Source organism: Brienomyrus brachyistius, chromosome 20 (genome assembly GCF_023856365.1).
Source record: "Brienomyrus brachyistius isolate T26 chromosome 20, BBRACH_0.4, whole genome shotgun sequence".
Classification (NCBI taxonomy): domain Eukaryota; kingdom Metazoa; phylum Chordata; class Actinopteri; order Osteoglossiformes; family Mormyridae; genus Brienomyrus; species Brienomyrus brachyistius.
In genome coordinates, this window is record NC_064552.1 from 14,733,596 (window position 1) to 14,752,758 (window position 19,163).

The window sequence follows — 19,163 nt, forward strand, 5'->3', positions numbered from 1 at the left end:
ACACTACAGCAGTGTTTCTCAATCCAGTCCTTGGAAACCCACAGACAGTCCACATTTCTGCTCCCTTCCAGCTCCCCCTAGGAATGCATTTCATTACCATGGAGGGAGCAGAACCGTGGACCGACCGAGTCCCTGAGGACAAGGTTGGGAGACACTGCCATAGAGGTATCAAGCTCATCCTATTCTTCGACACCAAATGTCTTTCCATTATCCTTCTTGAAAACTGCAGCCTTGCACAAATAAATAAATACATCCCTAAAAGGCATCAAAGAAGTGATTGAACACACCTCAGACTGCACTCTATCATGTGCTTTGGGTGGTACATCTATATAGTGTTTATATACATGCGCTGATGTCATCACAGCCAAAACCATGACAATGAAAAACACAAAAGCCTGACTATGAATTTCAGAGCCATTACTATAGCAACAAGGTGATTATCATCAACTGGAGAATTAAATCATTGAATCGATTTATTCAATAAAGTACAAACATAATGAAAGGGGAAAATGAATTTTTCCTAGTGATCCTTAGGCTATGTTTAAACTTCATTATTACAGCTTTAAAATGTAGAAAATTAAATTATGAAAGAGATCACAGACTTAAGTGTCCCTTTGACTATAATCCTAGCAGCAGTTACAGGGACCTTGAGAAATGTTATTTAGGCACAATATGGAGCATAATAAATCGATTCACAAAGGTATAATTACATATTTACTACGACATCACCCTTTTATTTACTGATAATGCAGAATACTCACTACTTACAAATGATTAAATAAAAGTGGTTTGCAATGATTCAACATGGTTTAATCACTAGATCATGTTTGTACATATATCTCCTAATATGAGAAGCAAGTTGCAGTTTGATGAGATACTCGATTTCTATGGCAACATTTAAAGCATAATGGAATATAAAAGAACTGCCCTTCGTACAGCTGAACACAACACGACTCATGACAGAAGATTCAACCACCAGGTGGCACAAATGCTAATTGCATTAAAATAAAACCTTTCACCTTTTGTAATGCAGCATATAATGGTTTATAAAATTTTTGATGACTGGATAAAATGTGAGGATAATGAGCTTGTTCAAAGACGGCATTTTCATTAAAAGACCGTAAGTCCATTAAAGTTTCAAATTGCTCGAGTGCCTTAAGAAAGATTAATAATGTTGACCCCCTTCTTCAGACCCAACTCCGCACCAAGTGCCCCCTCCCACACAGTAACAAAATAAACTCCAGAAAGAACACATTTATTAGAAACACACAAAAGTCAATCTAGACAGGTCAAGTCTTTTCTATCAAACTAAATGTGCGCCGTTAAATTCAAAAAAGGCTCAAGTCCAAAAAGAAAAAGCAGATATATACATGGTTTAAAAAAGAAACAGGAATGGCACATGGCAAATACAACAACTTGGCTCAAGTATTCAGTTACCATTATAAATATAGCAGAATTAACACGCATTTAATTTGTCTTAATCAGCATGTGCCATTGATAAAGGATCAAAAGGTTGACCAAACATCCAAAGGTTATGAAAATGTTATGAAATCACAGGAAAAAGTCTGACAACCCTCACGTGTTGCTCATTGTGGGGGGGGGGGGGGGGGGGGTTGCATAGTAAAACAATCAGCAACACTGGCCAGTTAAAACTAATTTGCTGTTGGCAGGAAAAATCATTAAATTGTCACAAATGTAAAAATAACTACATGTAAAATTGTGTCCATTATCCATCTATACTGGATAACTGGTTATGGCGTGGAAGTACATTTGTAAATTAGGTTCCCAGTAAAAGGTCTCTTTGCTGCCCTCTATTGGTGGAGAAACAAGTCCATCAAAGTACAAAAGTTAATCAGGCAAAAATGCTTTACACAGGTCTGTGCGATATCTTATTCCAAATTCACAGTAGAAAAGAAAGACATGAGACTTCAAATGGCCTCAGACGCAGCTCAGGGAGAAAAATGCAGGAAGCGCCTTGTCAACTGCAAGCTGCACCATAAAAAACTATAGAAAAGATGCAGAAGTTAAACAGCTGCAGGTCAGAATTTGCAGCGATGGCACTACGGCACTGACTTCCCTCTTATAAAGTTATTTGTATGCAGGTCCACATGCGTAGAACGCGATGATGTCATTCCTTTGGCACTGTAGGCCTATCAGAGCAACGACAATGTGACACAAAGTTGAGGGAACGAGTTTATTAAAACCTTGCCCACGTTTCAGACGATCCAGGAAGCTTGAAAGGGAGGCCCCGTGCCGCCCCCCCCCCCATGTAAGGCACGGATCTTTCTACTGTCTAGCAGACGCTGAAGCTCATCACATCAAGGCTAGGTGCTCATTACACAAATGACAGCCGTGGAAACAGACACGAGCGAAGTCGGCCCTTGCGTACGCCATCTTACGCCATCTTTGCGTACGCCATCTTAAAGTTAAATGAATGCCGGCGATCTGAGCAGTGGATAGTTGCCCAGGAGTCCAAGCGAGGCCATGGGCTCAGACACTAAAAACCCCCCAGTGGGACACCCCCGGACAGCTTACTGTGCGAACCCACAACTGCACAGCTGTCATGCAACCACAGGAGGGCGCTGGGGCAGGAACCAGAGGGCAAGTGTAGCTGTTAAATAGGGCGCGGTTATTATCACAAGTGTCACGCAACTTGTAAAGTAGCGGAGTGGCTACTGGCTACTTGTTAGCATCCTTGCAAGGTCTTTTGAAGTACTTCAAGCGACTGGGAGAGAGCTCATCCGGTCGGTGACGACAGTAACTACACATTCAGGAGACTGCAGTACGTCTACCCAGCGGTAAGCAATGAACATGTTTGTGCACAAGGTTACTGCTGTTTGCTCTGTCCATAGCTTGCCCTTCTTTGAAGGAAAATACTAAACCAGACAGACAGTCAAGGAGACCTTAACCTGAATTTCCAATGCCAACTCCTATCCTCGACCCACCCCTTCCCACCACCCAGTGTTGTCTTGACAGCCGCAGGGCACAAGGGGGCGCAGTTTCACACCGCAGTGGTGTCCCCGTACTCTCTGTTCCAGCGCACGTACAGGTCGAGGGTCTGGGGGGCGACGCTGCGCTTGATTTTCTTCAACGACTCTATGAAATCGTTGAAGCGGATATTTCGCACCTGTGAGAGAGAAATGGAGAAGAGTCACTTATTCACGTGAAGACTGGCCGCTGTGAAGGCAGACAGTGCTACGTATCAGGAGAATATGTGACACTTATTAATCCAAGTAGATTAATGACTCGCCTCATTAGCAGCCATGTTCTTCACCTGTTCTGGTCTTAGTTCTTTGGGAAAAGGTGGACAAAAGCATAGGTTGTTTTACCAGTGCGTTACGTCTCAGGTTCCAGCACAGCCAAGCAACGAAATCAAATCAACACCATACAAATCCCAAGGACAGACAGAACAATTACAGAAAACACATAGAACAGAGACGACCAGAAGCCGATTCGTCCATGACACAGCACTGGATAAGCAACTGCAAAAGTGTATGTATGAGCAAATGAGGTTTCAGAAATTTTACAGAGCCTTATACAGTGTTCGCCTGAAATATTATCATCATCATTAAATATAAATCACTAAATAGATATTTATGGAGATCACTAATATATAAGATAGAGAGATGGAGATAGACAGACCATTACAACAATAACAACTTTAATGAAATCTCACAATAAGACACAATAAGAGCGAGCTTGGCAGTGAAGGGCAACCACCTGCAGCAGCACCCATAGAGCTGGGGTTTAAGGGCCTTGCTCAAGGACCTACAGACGTGCAGTTACACTGTCAAATCTGGGCTGAACCAGTGACCACTGGCACTGGCTTAGCCCACTGAGCCACATGCTGGCCCCAAATGGCAGCTTCCAAAATTCCGAAGATGTTGGATAAGCATCCATCCATCCATCCATCCATCCCATAATGTCACATGTGTGTTCTTCCTCTTACCTCTTATGGGACCCAGAGCTGCATCTTTAGCTAATGAAGTCAGATCACTCCCTGAATAGCCTTCAGTCGTTCTGAAAGATGCATAAACATTGAACATGACCTACATTTTGAGGGCTGGTTTAGTTAGCGACCCCTGCTGCTGCAGGGAGATCTCGCACAAAGACAGTGACCGTCAGTTTCCTGACAGACTTACCTGGCCAGTTTAACCAGCTCCGTTTGGGTGAGCGGATTTCCATGCTTCCCCAAGAGATTCTTTATCAGTTTCAACCGCGTCTAAATGTAAGAAATGTTCAGCATTTGGTTAAAACATGGGTAGCATTTTCCTCTTCATCAAAAACAATGCAGCACTAATAATCTGAAGAATTCTCCACACGCATGAACAGATTAGGAAATCAAGTGCAAACTCGACGTACCTCTTCTGTTGGTAAAGTCACATATACCCGTTTTGCAAATCGCCTGTGCAAATTAAAAACTTTTGATTATTGTTTGGTAAGCGATGCTTACCATACAGTCAATCACAGCTCTGCTTCTGACAGTCTGAAAAACACTCAGAAGTTAAAGGGACCCTATTAGACTTTTCAGGTTGTTTCCTTTCCTCTACTATGTTGTAAAGCCTTATGTGGCTGTAAAGAATCTGAAAAGGCCCAAAGCACATGTCAAAGAGAGCAACTCTCACCACTGAAACTGTTCTTCCCTATACTGACTGAAATGCCTCACTGGAATTCCAGCCCTCACTTCCGTGACATAGTGAGGTCACCTTGTAACAATCCTTATAAGCCACCCACCTGCAAGGATCCGTCCGTAGACTGCAAGCCAGGGGTAGAACATGTATAGCAATCTGACCAATCAGAGCACACTGGACTTTTTGGGGGTGGGGTTTAACGCTCTAAGAGTGCTTCAGACAGTTAGAGATTCCCGTGAGTGAATAAAAATGTAGAGTATGGGAAAATGTTTTCGGAACACTGAAGCACATAAATCTATTATAGTACATGCCAAATTTAAAATTAAGAACGGTGAAAATGAGTATAACAGGGCCCCTTTAAAGGACAGACAAAAAAGGTAGAGAGCCCCCTACAGGCACACTGAGGGATCTGCTTTCATCACACGTGGCCATGTTTTTACCTGAGAACTGCTTCGTCCAGCTCCTGAGGCCTGTTTGTAGCCCCCATCACCAGAACCCGGTCCTCACTGCCCGACTGCACCTGCAGGGGGAGCAGTGGGTTTGTAAATGCAGCTCTTCGAACAAACAGGCACTGGGGATGGCTATGGGGATCTGCAGGACTCTCACTCACAGCATTCTGGGAAATGATTCAGCAGCATCTGTCTGACCTTCCATCCACTTACCCCGTCGAATTCGATTAGGAACTCGGTCTTCAAGCGGCGGCTGGCATCGTGCTCCCCCTCTCGCCTCTCGCAGAGGAGGCTGTCGATTTCGTCTGTAAAGACACGGATCGTTAGGGAGACCCAATGGCACGGTTAACGAGCTGCCCTTCTGACCAAACTGTTTCAGCTAGCTATTTAACAAGAACTACTTCAGTGACGAATCAATGCAACGAGACTACTTAATTATACAAAGAGACCAGTCTTACCTATGAAAATGATGGAGGGCTGCAGCTCCCTGGCCACAGCAAAGAGGGCCCTGACAAGCTTTTCTCCTTCTCCCACCTGCAGGTAACACATTACCCCTGGGTGACTCAAGGCCACCCTCTAGAGGCCAGGAATGGCAACTACATTACACTTTACTTACGTATTTGGAGGTGAGGGTGGCAGCACTTATGCTAAAGAAGGTCGCACTGGACTCCATAGCTACAGCTTTGGCCTGTTCAGGAAACACAAAAGGTTGAAGTTTACAGGATGCATTTTTTTAAAGTAGGTGGATTTTACACTGGGCGTAGTAGGACTCCGATTAAATGACCCCCATGCAGCTCCAGTACATTGTTCACTGTACTGAGGATGCAGGAATGGGCCCCGTTTAACTCGATAGATTCCACAGAGGCCCCAAACACATGCCACCTCTTTCTGCTGGCTTGGTTACAAAATTTACGAACTGATTACAGTCTATGGCATTAAAACCACAGTAATACAAAACGAGAGTGAAGGCAGGCAAGTTCAGAAAGTAGAACTAATTACGCCACATTAAAAGGTGCTACAGGATGAAAGTCTGACTTTTCCATGGCATAAATGAATAAGGGGAGCTTGGTACATGGGACAGACACACTGTGAATCTCAAACACTGTTCCTCACTCTCTCAGATACAAATCCCGCATATGTAAAAGGTGGCAGTAAGACGAGACCCTTCAAAAATCCTAGACTGGTATGTAAGAGTCTTAACCACACCCACAACCTTAACATACACCCACCCACTTCCAAGCCCAATGGACCTGAACAACCTGCAACATACATTTTCCCTCTCGAGGGGCGTGAGCACACAGTGTCCACAAGGGCCCCTGGCGAGGAAAAAAAATGATTGATGTAAGGTCATTATTTACTAGCAGGCCAAGAAGGCAAATCCTGTTCAGGTCTGCAGGAGAGTAACAAACAACATTACGAAGTCTGTGACATTGACAAGAGGCTTTTGTGCTGCCTGTAGCTAAACAAGCATGTAATCGACACTGAAGTCAAAAACATGGAAAGCAGAGTCCAAATTCATTACTAACACATTTACGCGCCGCTTAGCTTACGTTTGGAGTTCTTGATTAAAATTGCATGACGCAGCTGGCATTGTACAATCATTTGCTGACTGAGATGCAAAATAATTACAATGTTTTTGTTATGATGCTAAAAACAAAGTCATGACGATGCTAACGTTGTGCCTAAGCTGAAATGGGAGTATTACAGTTACATTTGGCAAAGTAGAAAGCGATAACAGTACAGGCACACAGGCGTAGCGCTCTGCACCACACGCTCATATACTGTCGTACACTGTACATAACTGTGTGTGGTATACGTTTACATAAGTGCAGTAGATTTATTTACACCAGCATCACCATAAACACGTGAATAATGTATTGCACTGACATCCCTATGCGACAGGAATATTTCAGCTCCATTATAATCTTATGGGACCATAGTCAAAAATGCAGTGTTGTTGACCGAAACGTCATTAAGTAGTGCACTGTACAGTTATAGGTTCTGTGTGAGCATTTGCAGGGCCTCCCTATAAACCAGCCAATCAGAACAGAGCTCATCAACATATTAATAAGCACACCCAAAATGGAAAAACCTCCTGTTTCATTCTAGGACTAAATAGTGTTGTAAATGGACCTGTAAAACTGCTACTGGGCATTTTTCAACCAAATCAAAGTTCACAAAGCTTTTATGTAAACACCAGAGAACAATTTAAAGATGCCATAGAAGGTTTTTTTCCCCTGTATTTTAATGACACGCAATGTATAGCGTGTTACGTGAAGTTAGTTTAAAAACGCCCAAATGCCTGTGAAAACAGCAAAGGAAGCATTGTTTGATACTGGGCTAATAAACAGACATGATATCCTAAGACTCAAGAACTAAACTCCAGGTTAAAGAACTTCAGCTTTCTACCACAAAGAATCTTGAGTTTTTGTTCCACAAGTTGAGTACAGTCTCACTCTATTCAGCAGCCATGTTGCTCAGAACCATGTGATCTTCATCAAGGTTACATGATTCATGACCTTGGTGACTTTGAGGCATGTGCAATGCATCCTGGTACGCAGGGATGCATTTCTGTATCTACTTTAAACATCCCCTACAATTCTTGCCTTGATGTTTATCTAGCACTGCTCTTGCATCATATTCACTGTGCATGTCTTCTGTTACTGACTATGTGTGACATATTTATGAACGACTACCATCTTTGCCAAGTTATAATAACCAGTAAAAAAAATAGGGTGACATTGTTTAGATGCCACACAGTAGATCTTGGGGCTCTGACCCCATCCTCCACCCTCCACAAGGGCGGCACCAAACTCACCAGCATAGTCTTCCCATTCCCAGGGGGGCCAAAGAGGAGGAGGCCTCTGGCAGGGGCCCGAAGACCCGTGAATAACTGGAGGAGAAGAACAACAAAAACAGGCTCTGATAAACTTCGCCGTTACCTTTAAGGAGAAAAACTCACAATCGTGTCAGAACCAGAACCCACAAAAGGATCAGGACTAAACCCGAATTCCTGGCCCGGTGGCTCACCTCCGGCCGTAAGGCAGGAAGGATGACGATCTCCTGGAGCGCTTGCTTGGCAAGATCCTGCCCAGCGACGTCCTCGAAGCTGACAGGGGTCCCGCTGAAAAGGACAGGCACACGTCAGCCTGCTGTGGGCCGGTGGGGGGGTCACATCACCCACGGGAGATCCACGCTGGAGCCCACCTGTCGACGATCTCATTCAGGATGAGGTTGGCCAGCTTGCTGTCCACGTTCTTGAAGTTCTTCAGCTCCCTCTTTCGGGGTGGAGTCGTCGCAGAGGTCGTGGCTTTACAATTCTGCCGACTCCCGGCTCTCGCGCCGACCTTTAAACACACATGGAAACCCAGAAATATCAGAGTTCAGTTGTGTAGGTACGCAACGTCTCACCTCCATGTTATTCACGTTGCCCAGCCTGGTGCCTCACGCTGCCTGGAACAGACTCCAAACTCCACCAAAACCCCACACTGGAGAAGTAACTGGAGGATGGATCTCCTTTAAATTTGAAAGAATAATTTAAAAAGCATTTTCCTAGACAGCTGGATATTTCGACCAAAAAAAAAAAAACAAACACACACAACCTTAAATTGGCCTGGGTGCATGATTATACTTAAACCATTGAGTATCTGAGGTATCTGTCCATGTATAACACAGTTCAATAAAACTCTTCACAGCAGATACGATGCATTTTAATTAACCCTGCAGTTTGTTCACAGCTATGAGCTAGACATCGTGACCGTACAAAGACGAGCAGATCCCGTAACGAAGGATCAGCGGGAACCTTCATACGTTCATCCAAGACGGTTGGTTATTTTCGGGAAAGAAGTGGCAAGCTCAGACAGAGGTAGGCCAGATTAAAAGACAAATGGAATCTCACAGTTCTCAGATTTATAGGACGCACAGTATCGGTGCATTTTTTACAGTGTTGTGTTTCTTTGAGCCACATGGAGGTCGCATCTACCAGCCCTAATTAGGAGAACACAGGAAGACATTTTTCCTTAACATGCAAAAGTAGCATTTTCTGTTCCTTTATGATTTTTTCATAAAAAAGTCAGCAGCTTTTTTGCTGATGCATTCCTAAACTTACCAGGCCTATTATACCCAACAAATAAAAATAAAAGAATATTCTGAAATGCTGTCATAATGTACAAAGGCTTCTACACATATAGCTTGTGTCATCCTCCCAGACCTGGTAAATCGATGCCAGAGAGTGAACTCAAGATCAAAGGCTGATGAGTAGATGAGATATGAGGCAGAGGCTCACCCTGTGGCTGCTGGAGGGCTGGGGGGGTGACCTGGGCGTGCTGGAGCTGGAGGGCCCGCTGTAGCTGGGCGAGCGTTGGTGCTTACGGCCACCCCCTGGGGAAGTCTTTGGTGCGTGCTTTGGTCGTGGCAGGGAGTGACTGGAATGGGTCAAGGGGTCCTTCTTTTTTGGAAGTGCTCCACTGGCTGCCAAGAGCAATACAAGTTATTTGTCCCCTCCCACCTTGTGTCAATCATTCCTGGAACCAATGAAACTTCACCTTCAACTGGATTCATTTTAATCAAGTATCAAACTCTGCTCCACCACGGATGGATGTACAGTGATCCCCCTGCTATATCGCGGTTCAGCCATCGCGCCCCCACTATATCGCGGATTATTTCCTGACGCGTCACAGTTGTCTGCGTATCATGTACCTTGCTTGTGGTCCGATTGTTTTCATTTTGTTTAAAGCCCTACGACGGCTCCCAAGCGCCCTGCATCTTCTAAGCCTCCTGGTAGTAGTGAGCCTAAGTGCCAGAGGAAGACCTTGACCATCTAGGAGAAGGTAAAACTCCTGGATATGCTTCGGGAAGGGAAGCGTTATGCGGACGTCACTCGCCATTATGGCTTAAACGAATCAACGGTACGATACATCAAGGATGAAAAGAATATAAGAGCCTCTGCATCACTTTCCATTAGTCAAACAGGAACTAAGAGGATGGCAACTCCTCAGAATAAAGCCATCGTTAACATGGAATCACATACGTATACATTACATATTATTATTATGTTACTCATATCTTTACCCCGACATGTACATATCATGTGTGTTGTTTTAATAAGTTTACATGTGTTTAAAGTGTGCGGCAGGGGTATTTTAAGGCTTAAATTATTAAAAAATGTTTATTTATATGGTCTTTCTACATCGCGGATTTTCACCTATCGCTGATAGGTCTCGATAGGTGAGGGGGGAATCACTTAGTGCCTTTCATGCATTGCGGGAAGCAAAAATATATAATAATTCAGAGCGTCTTCTTATGAGCTTTGTTTCATTTAGTTATATTACAGCTACAGTTTCCTCACAAGTCAAAGTTACTTCTTTCCAAGGCCATTTGCGGAAATAATGACCCATATTGCAGCTGGAATATTTCATGCTAATCTAAACACTTATACTACCTTTGCTATCCCAGAATCCACCTCAAAAACACTGTGGAAATAGGATACAAAGTCAGTGGCAAGGGGACACCTTTTGGTTGAGAATTGGGGGGCCCACCCATTTAACGGTGTCCAGGGGTGTATTGGGTGGGTTTGATTTATATTTATTAATTTATTTTATTTTTTTTGGGAGGGGCTTAATTCATGTTCATGGTCAGTGGTACTAACTGTAACAGTAATATGGAAGATTTTAATAAGTAATAAGATTTTAAGAAAAATCAGCTTACAGTTTATGCCAACCTATACAGCCATATATGCATATAAAATGTATCTCACTAAAGCACCTAGGTTAGGCATTAATCTCTAAATTCTTATTACAGAACCTAAACAAGGTGTTTAAACAGCCTTTGGGGTAAACGTCAGTATCCTCAACGACTCTCCTGAAACCTAAAACTCTCCATTTACCAGCAAGCTGAAGAGCGACAAGGACAGTAATGGAAGAGAAGCCTGAGGAATTCCTCACATGCATTACTGCTGAATGGGAGAGCAAGGCTTTGACAGTGACTGATTAAGCAAATTAAGGATTAGTTTTAAAAAAAAAATGACCTTAAGAACTACTAATTTCAATGGAAATGACTATTCTTGATTGGAGCTGATAATCCTCTGCATAATCTTATTTTTAACATCAAGAAATGATTATCATTCTTCTGGCAGCCCATCTTTGAGCCCTAATGATTTAATTAGCCTTCCTGTTGACTGCACATGGCCATTCAGATATGAGTTTGTGCTGTAAACCTTCACACCCATGCATCGCCATTGGCTCGTGATGCAGCGTTCAGTGCACCCACCTGAACGCAGATGTCCATTCTGGTAGGACTGCTCTGTACTGTCAGTATAGACGTCTGTCTGAGCTGAACTCGAGAGAACCGTCGCTACACAGCAGAAGAACAAAACAAAATAAAAAAACAAAACAAGTTGGGGGTTTGGGGGGGGGGGGGGGCAGGAACGCAACAAGGTAAAACAAACAGAAAATACTTGAAATGAGGGAAATGGGATAATGTCCCAGTTAGTGTAACTTGGTGTAGTGGGGTGGCGGGCTTGTCAGCACATACACAGCGATGCATGCGTCAGCAATGCGTCCAAAACTGTGCATCCCATGCGACGTAACACACTGACACTCTACCACACAAAAGGAAATCGATCTCTCTCTCTGGGGGGCTCAAAGACACATCTGCCATGCTGTCCCAACACGGACATGGAATACAGGGTAACGATCAGTTTTGCTGAATTAAAGTGGACCCACACACACACAAATAATAATAATAATCAGCATTTTTAAACATGCAGAATAGCCCAAAAAGCAAGTATGCTGTCACATTTTAGGATATGTTCAAGCAGTCAGAATAGCATGTGTAAAGGTGATTTAACGGTGTGCTAAGTATGCGTTAGCATTGAGGCTAGCCTTGGAAAGACCCGGAACTGCTAATCTTGCGTCAACGTGTCATGAAGACTCTTCCAAGCTTACAAAGTTTCAGACCACTGCACAGAGGATGAAAAACACAAAACGCAATAACAGCCAAAGCAAAGCAAAAAAAAAAAAAAAAAAGCTTTGCAGGATGAAATGTATGGGCGCTTCCAGTGCAGTGGCCTGGCAGCATCCACTTTCTCATTAACCTCTGTCCTACTTACACAAGTATCAGGATAACTCATGTGAAACGTGCTTTCATTGATGGGTGCAAAAGCATTTCTTTAATATCCTGTTGTAAACAAGAACCTAACATATGCATTTTGCTTAAACTTTTAAATAAATAAAGAGGCTATAAAAACATCTGATGAATTGCAGCATCAGTGGTAAGATAAAAAAAAACAGGATATTAAAGATAGAGGAAAATGTCGGAATGATCACAACATTTGTCCCTGGAATCTCACCTAGAAGCTGGAGCCTATCTTTAGCCATAACAAGGTTTGTGGTCATCTTTGCCTGGAGCCGTTTTGCTCGGTCATACTTCTCTCCTGGGGGGTGGGGGGGGAGAGATTACAGATTAAAGAAGAATAAATAGCAATGATATTACCGTGATATTGCCAATTTTGGGGAGCAGAGGGTCAAAAGGAGAGAAGATGGGATGTGTGAAAACTATGGACTGCGGAACATATCTGAATTAAAGGGGGGGGCATGGAGGTATGTCCACTCGGCCATTTGCTGCTGAAAATTCAGATATAACCTTTTCATTAAAACAAAATGGACATACAGTACAGTATAAGAGTCTTAGGCAGAGAAACGGAATGATGCTTAAATGATCTTCGCATTTGTGTAAAACTATGATTTATGTCAAGGTATGTCAGCGTAGCCATTTCAGAATCTCTAAGATCACTCTGTATTTCCAGCAGCCGTCCAAAGCGCTCATGCATTGACTTGACTAGCACACCTCGTACGGCTAATCGACGCCTCATTGAGTTATTTAACCAATTAGTTAAGAGAACTGGTAAAGAAATCTAACAAATACATGGAATGGCTGAGGTGCCCCTGAGGAGAGGTTTGGGAAGTTTAGTGGTGTTCATCTAACAGTCCAAGATATCTGTAACCTTTTTAAGAATAGAAGAAAAATTGTATTCATTTTTTGTGTTGTTCTTAATTTAAATATGCTCTAATGTTAAATTTTGTGGGGGTTTTTCTGAGCAAATATAAACTTATTATCCAGATAAAAAAGCTTCAAGCCTTTTCTTTGTCTGCCAAAGGCTTTTATACCGTTCTGTAATTCTGGCTTTATTAATAATGTTTTATCAGTTTCCAATAAATTATTTGCAGGTCATTTCCTCATGACTGTTCATCACTGCATTCCTGATGAAGTGGCCCAGTTCCGCGGTCCAAGGTGAAAATTAAAGAATTCCAGTGTACCGGTAAATGGCAGATAAAGCATCGTTTCATTGATAGAATGATCATTCAGACAAAATGAAAATGAGGCACGTGGAACACAAAGTCACATGGGCTGAGGAGGCCGTTGTGTGCGAGACAGTCATGTAACCAGGGTTTTCGTGCTGATTGGTTCCATCTGACCCACATTCTCAGAAAGATTTTAGGTCTTTAATTAAATGGGTGTTTCATTTCAGCCAGTAACTTGTTAGACGCAAGTTTGATTTCTGTTGTGTCCCACCTGTGCTTTTCCTGGTCTGTAAAAAACAATTTCATGTCGAACACATGGCTCTGTTCGCCATTCTGACCACAGAGAGTCCCACAGAAACCAGTGACTAACCTCGTCCCGAAAGCTCCACTGCAATGCCCTTCTCCAGCTCCAAAATTCCCTTCTTGTACCACTGAACTGCTTGTTCCTTTTGACCTGGAAGAATGACAAACAGGTTAAGACTTTTCAAATGAGGACACGTTCATCAAAAGAAAGCTTGAGCTTGCTGGAGAACCTGATAAGTTTGGGATAAATAAATTTATACACAAAATGGTCTCGGGTCCATCTCGCACATCCTCCAGCTTCTCACATATTGCATTGATTCCCAGAGCCCCAGTTTCGACCAGTTCAACCAAGTCTAGATTAAAGCTTCATAAAACAGTGAGGTCTACTGCACTGTCATGCACCGTTTCAATATAAGCGATTCAAGAACAATGAAAGCTGTGATTAGCGTCATTCAGATTTACGACGAGAAGTTGGATGAAGATCTATGAACATCTTTGTGTATAGATCTCTGTTCATAGATCCTTCATGTAGATGCATGAACATCTACATGCATGAGGGCCATCTTCACACACACTCACCCTATTTACACATCTCTGTTTTCCCTTACAGTCAGAAGGATAAGCCTTTAGATTAGGGGGTTCTAACCCCCCTAAGTACGCGGCCAGTACTGCACTGGGCTGCTGAACATTGGGAGTTTTGTGAAGGGGTGGTTAGCCTCCAGAATTAAATGATATTTTTATTCTTACTACGATCCTTCACATTCAAGCGTTCTGTTCACATCTGAAAAAAATGGAGAAGATTAAATTTATAAAAAATGCTGATCCTGTGATACACCCCTACACAGATGTTTTACTGGTCTGTGAATTTTTTGCACAACGTAAAACTGGTCCATGGGAATGAAAAAGTCTGGAACCGTTACTTTGGCATTGCTATTTAGAGATTCTAAATTGTTGGGGTGGAGATTTCAGGTCCAAAGAGTACAAATCCAGACCAAGATTTTGTTTCAAGCAGCCAGTTGAGTCTCTGTGACTGACTCTTTATACTCAACTGGTTGGTTGAACCAAAATCTTGGTCTGGATTTGTACTTTCTGGACCTGAACTCTCCACCTCAGCTAAATAGCCACAAGTCAAACACACAGCCATCAGCATCCATGGAGGAGGGCTTTGGTACGTGACGTCTCAGTACTTCAGTCACTGCACACGAAATAATCAGCAGGAAGATCACTTTTGAATTTAATCCTGCCAAAGAACGACTGGTAACAGGGAGTCTATAGCAAAAGATTTTTCTGCAGTGGGGGACAAAACACACACAGGGCAGGCCAATCTTATTTCCAAACACTTCCAATGCATTTCCAGGGCTACGCTTCGGCAAATTTTATTTCCAAACACTTCTAATGCATTTCCTGGGCTACGCTTCAGCCAATCTTATTTCCAAACACTTCTAATGCATTTCCTGGGCTACGCTTCAGCCAATCTTATTTCCAAACACTTCTAATGCATTTCCTGGGCTACACTTCGGCCAGACACTTCCAATGCATTTCCTGGGCTACGCTTCGGCCAGACACTTCTAATGCATTTCCTGGGCTACGCATCTCTTCAAACAAATGGTGTACAAAAAAAAAAAAAAAAAAAAAAAAAAAAAAAAACAGTACAGAAACTAAATTTTCCAAAAACTGACTTAGCATAACCGAGGGAACAGTCAGTATAAGATGCTCGCGTGACCCTCCCCCCCCCCCCCCATTAGCCGACACCAAACCACCCTGTTCTGGTATCTCAGGGTCACAGCCACCCTTCACACCATGTGAGCGAGTGGCTGCTTCGAGGAAAGCTTCCTTCCTCTAGGCAAAAGTAAGTCAAATTTAAATATTAGCACTGGGAATAACCAGAAATGAATCTGAATGCAGAGCAAATAGGCATCATCTGAAATTCCACCTTCTCTGTTTTGTTTAGAAGTTTAAAAGAATTCAGAACATGAAATAATGACTTGAGAAAAAGCACAAAATTCACTTCAGGCAATAAGACACAGGGGCCATGAGAGCACTTTCTCTGCCAGAATTATACAAATAAACATAAAAATGCCCATCACCGCTCTAAAGGTTATTTAAAATAATGATTTGAACTGACACCCAGTGTTTCCAATTTGCCAACAAATGATCCAATGTGCCCCATTACATGTGTGGGAGGCCTTGCAAGTTACAGCAAACATTCTGCACCGACTGACGCAATTTTCTGCTCAAAGAACAGATGAATATTAAAAACCTTAATGTATCACATTAACTCCGCTGGTGTCAGACACAAGAAGCTAAGGATTATCTTCTCTCAAATGGAAGCTCATCGGTGGGGCATGGATTCATCTCCCCTTTTTGGATAACAACTTTTCTCATAAGAAAACATGCAGCAAACAGGAAATCCGGGAGGAAGATGAATTATACAGATTTGTCTTGTTCATTAGCAATTTTTTTCCAAGGATGGAGAAAGTAGAGACCGAGCTGAGCCGTCTCACGGGAAATTGTTATGGAAATCGTTTAATCCCACAATTACCTACCCAAGTCTCCACACGGACTAAATGAGGTGGGGAGCAGGAAACAGGCACAGCATAATGCTAAATTAAAAGTACATGGTTACTTGACAGGAGGAACAGGAGACGTGCATTCTGCCTCAGCGGTACGAGATATTCCTTTGTGATGTTTCTACGGAAACCACATCAGGGCACCTTAAAACCCATGACTGTCATAGAGAACCTTGGTTTCCCATCAGGTTTCGGGAAGGAACAACAGGAGGAGTAGAGATGAAATTGTATGAAAATTTAACATCGTGATTAGAGTGGGAAAAATGATCAAGGTTCTCAGTAGCATCGCGGTATTATTAAAATGTGCAGAAAGTGTTCAGAAAGTACGGATTGCAATCATTTCACAATTAACTGGCTTTATATTGAAAAGAATACATGATTAGCAGCTATAGTGCACTTTTTGCTTGAACGAACATTAAAATAGCACAAGTAATACTTATCTAAACACAGGAAATCCATAACAAATATTTAACTTTCAAGTTTTTCAAAGCGTGGTTCGTAATCAGCCATGGTTTTAACGATAATTAAAATGGTAACACTAACCATCTGGAATTTTACCGTGGTTCACCATGAAACCGGTAACCTTTTCATCCCTAAGTAGGACAATGGATAACTCTTCAATCCTCATGGTATGGTTCCACTCAAGAACATTACTTAATGCAGCAGCAAAAGAATTACTGATGTAAACATAGGTCACTGATCAGCCCTTAAACCCTCACACCTCAATTTCATTGGCCAGTTGCTGCACATTGGCCCCTCCCCCTTTCCCATCAGCACACCTCAGCCTGTTTCCAGCAACCATGTTGCCCCCCCCCCCCCAAAAAAAAAAAAAAAAAAAATCGACTGTGCTGTCAGGCTCCCTGCTGCCCTTAGCCTACACCCCTTCTGCATTATTAATCAGGCCAATGACTGATCGGGCAGCAGGGTCCTAAACAAGAACTATGATGTCGAAGGAATAAAGTCACTGGTTTTACTCGAGACTGATTCATTTGTTAATTAAGGATACAACTACGGTTGGAAAAACGACAACATCCACATAACTTATTATTGAAACACTAGTAAAAATAAAATGCTGGTATTTTAATGTCAGTTACTGCAGAACTAAAGATATCCAACGAAAGGGAAATTTTAGTGCTTTGACCCAAGCTGGCAATTACAGTAAGTTGTTTAACACTCATTCTGCAAAACTTTACTTTAAATGGCAACATTCAGCAAATGCTTTATTAATAAAAGACTGGCAACAGGGCGGTTTTTTACTTGGCACAACATATACACCCTGTAGAATGATTTAATGACTTCCATGCTATTGTAAACATCATATCACAGTCCCACAATGCCTCCATCCCCCAAACTCTACAGGCATTTCTAGGGTTTCAGCCACACACACACACACACTTTGCTTGCCTTGGAAATCAAGATCTGACAATTGAATGGCTTTTGGCTCTTACAAGATCGTCTTCACTGTGTTTTACAGAATTGCCGTACTAGTGTCCAATACCAGGTTTAAGAAAGATAACAGCAATGCAAGGGCAATAATTAAAGTATACAAAAGGTTTTACTGCTAAAAACAAGCATGCATTGTCATTTAAGTATGAAATGTAAAAACTCAAAAACATTGGATGACTACTGAATAATATTTGAACATAAAAGGAAAAAAAAACTGAAAGCAATAAGGATTCATACTATCCAATTGTAAAGTTCAAGGATGATATGCATTAAATACGACATCAAGAATTTAATAGAAAATTAGATTGCTAATTAGAAATTATCCATTCATGCTGATCAAGGACTGAAAACTTCCTGTGCAACTGGCCCAGATTTACAAACACACGCGGCAAAACAGTAGAAGGCGGAAAACAACCATGCAGAATAGTTGTCTTTGTGCATCATCACCGTACTTCGTACTGATTCGAGGAGGGCGCAGCCATGACAGTAAGTGGGCACTTACCCATGTAGTGTGCATGCGATTAATCTGACCATATGGCCCTCAAGTGACAGCATGAAAACACACTACAAATCACTTATAAATGTAATCAGTTCGCGAATACTATCGAGAATATCTTACACAAGCTTAGAGGGCTGACAGTGTGTTGCTAAGATGGATCTTTAAACAATAGACAAAAGAAAAATGTGGGTATAGTAGATATCAGATGACAGTTAGATAATCGCTTTTAATCCACATCTCTATTAGTGCTGGAAAAATGTGATACGTAAACAGATGGCAGTGTCACCATCACCATCATCATCATCACCATCACCATCGGAAGGCGATGCTGCTCACCCTTGTCATCCTCGTCGATCCTTAAAGCCACAGAGATGTACTCGAAGGCCTGCTTGTGGTGGCTGCGGATCTGCTCGCCGCAGTCCTCCGTTTCCTTGCCGGCGTGCTGCTCAGGCACCTTGGCCCTGGTCGCTACGGCTTGGGACAGGCGCTCGCACACCCAGGCAAATAACAGCCCCATGTAGAGGGCCAGGAGGCGCAGCACGGAAAACGCCGCCAGAAGCGGGTACGAGAAGTAGTACAGATTCCTCCTATGCAGGGACACCTGATCGGAGCCGGCGCCTTCTAACGGTGCGCTGGGGCCGCCTGAACCTTTCTTCTTTCTGCCTCTTCCACCCGGAGAATTCATTCACCTGACTCGATGACGCCTCCATAACACGTTATATCGCCGTTTCAAGGGACCGGGCGCCGCTTTACTCCCAGCAGCGGGCCCTTGACAAAAAGCTACATTATCCCAAAGCCAAAGGGAAAGGGGCGTGGCCTGGATCCTGATCAGACGTCAAACTCCCGTTCATTGGTTAAAAAACGAGTAGGCGGAGATACGGAGAACTACAGACAGAGTGCGCATGCTCGCATTTTAGTCTAATTAAAACTTGATTTGCTGAAGAGGGGGCTTCCGTCACTCTATA

At 42.8% G+C, this 19,163-nt stretch overlaps 1 protein-coding gene across 3 annotated transcripts; it reads right to left on the reverse strand.

Moving 5' to 3' along the window:
- Positions 1-706: 706 nt before the first annotated feature.
- Positions 707-19,026, reverse strand: LOC125715475 (spastin-like). 3 transcript variants are annotated; one of them, XM_048987012.1, is made up of 17 exons: positions 16,797-16,919; positions 13,751-13,834; positions 12,429-12,512; positions 11,348-11,431; positions 9,366-9,550; positions 8,288-8,427; positions 8,111-8,204; positions 7,899-7,973; positions 5,697-5,768; positions 5,539-5,614; positions 5,294-5,385; positions 5,072-5,151; positions 4,363-4,405; positions 4,143-4,222; positions 3,950-4,020; positions 3,251-3,291; positions 707-3,127 (listed from the first exon to the last, which is right to left on the reverse strand). In XM_048987012.1, the coding sequence occupies exons 1-17, from the start codon at positions 16,879-16,881 to the stop codon at positions 3,002-3,004; spliced, it is 1,512 nt and encodes a 503-aa protein (XP_048842969.1). In that variant the 5' UTR covers positions 16,882-16,919; the 3' UTR covers positions 707-3,001. The 3 variants fall into 3 exon arrangements, with proteins under 3 accessions (XP_048842969.1, XP_048842968.1, XP_048842967.1); XM_048987010.1 differs by lacking the exon at positions 16,797-16,919 and adding an exon at positions 18,535-19,021 and having other exon boundaries at positions 1,240-3,127; XM_048987011.1 differs by lacking the exons at positions 11,348-11,431; positions 16,797-16,919 and adding an exon at positions 18,535-19,026.
- Between the last annotated feature and the right edge of the window lie 137 nt (positions 19,027-19,163).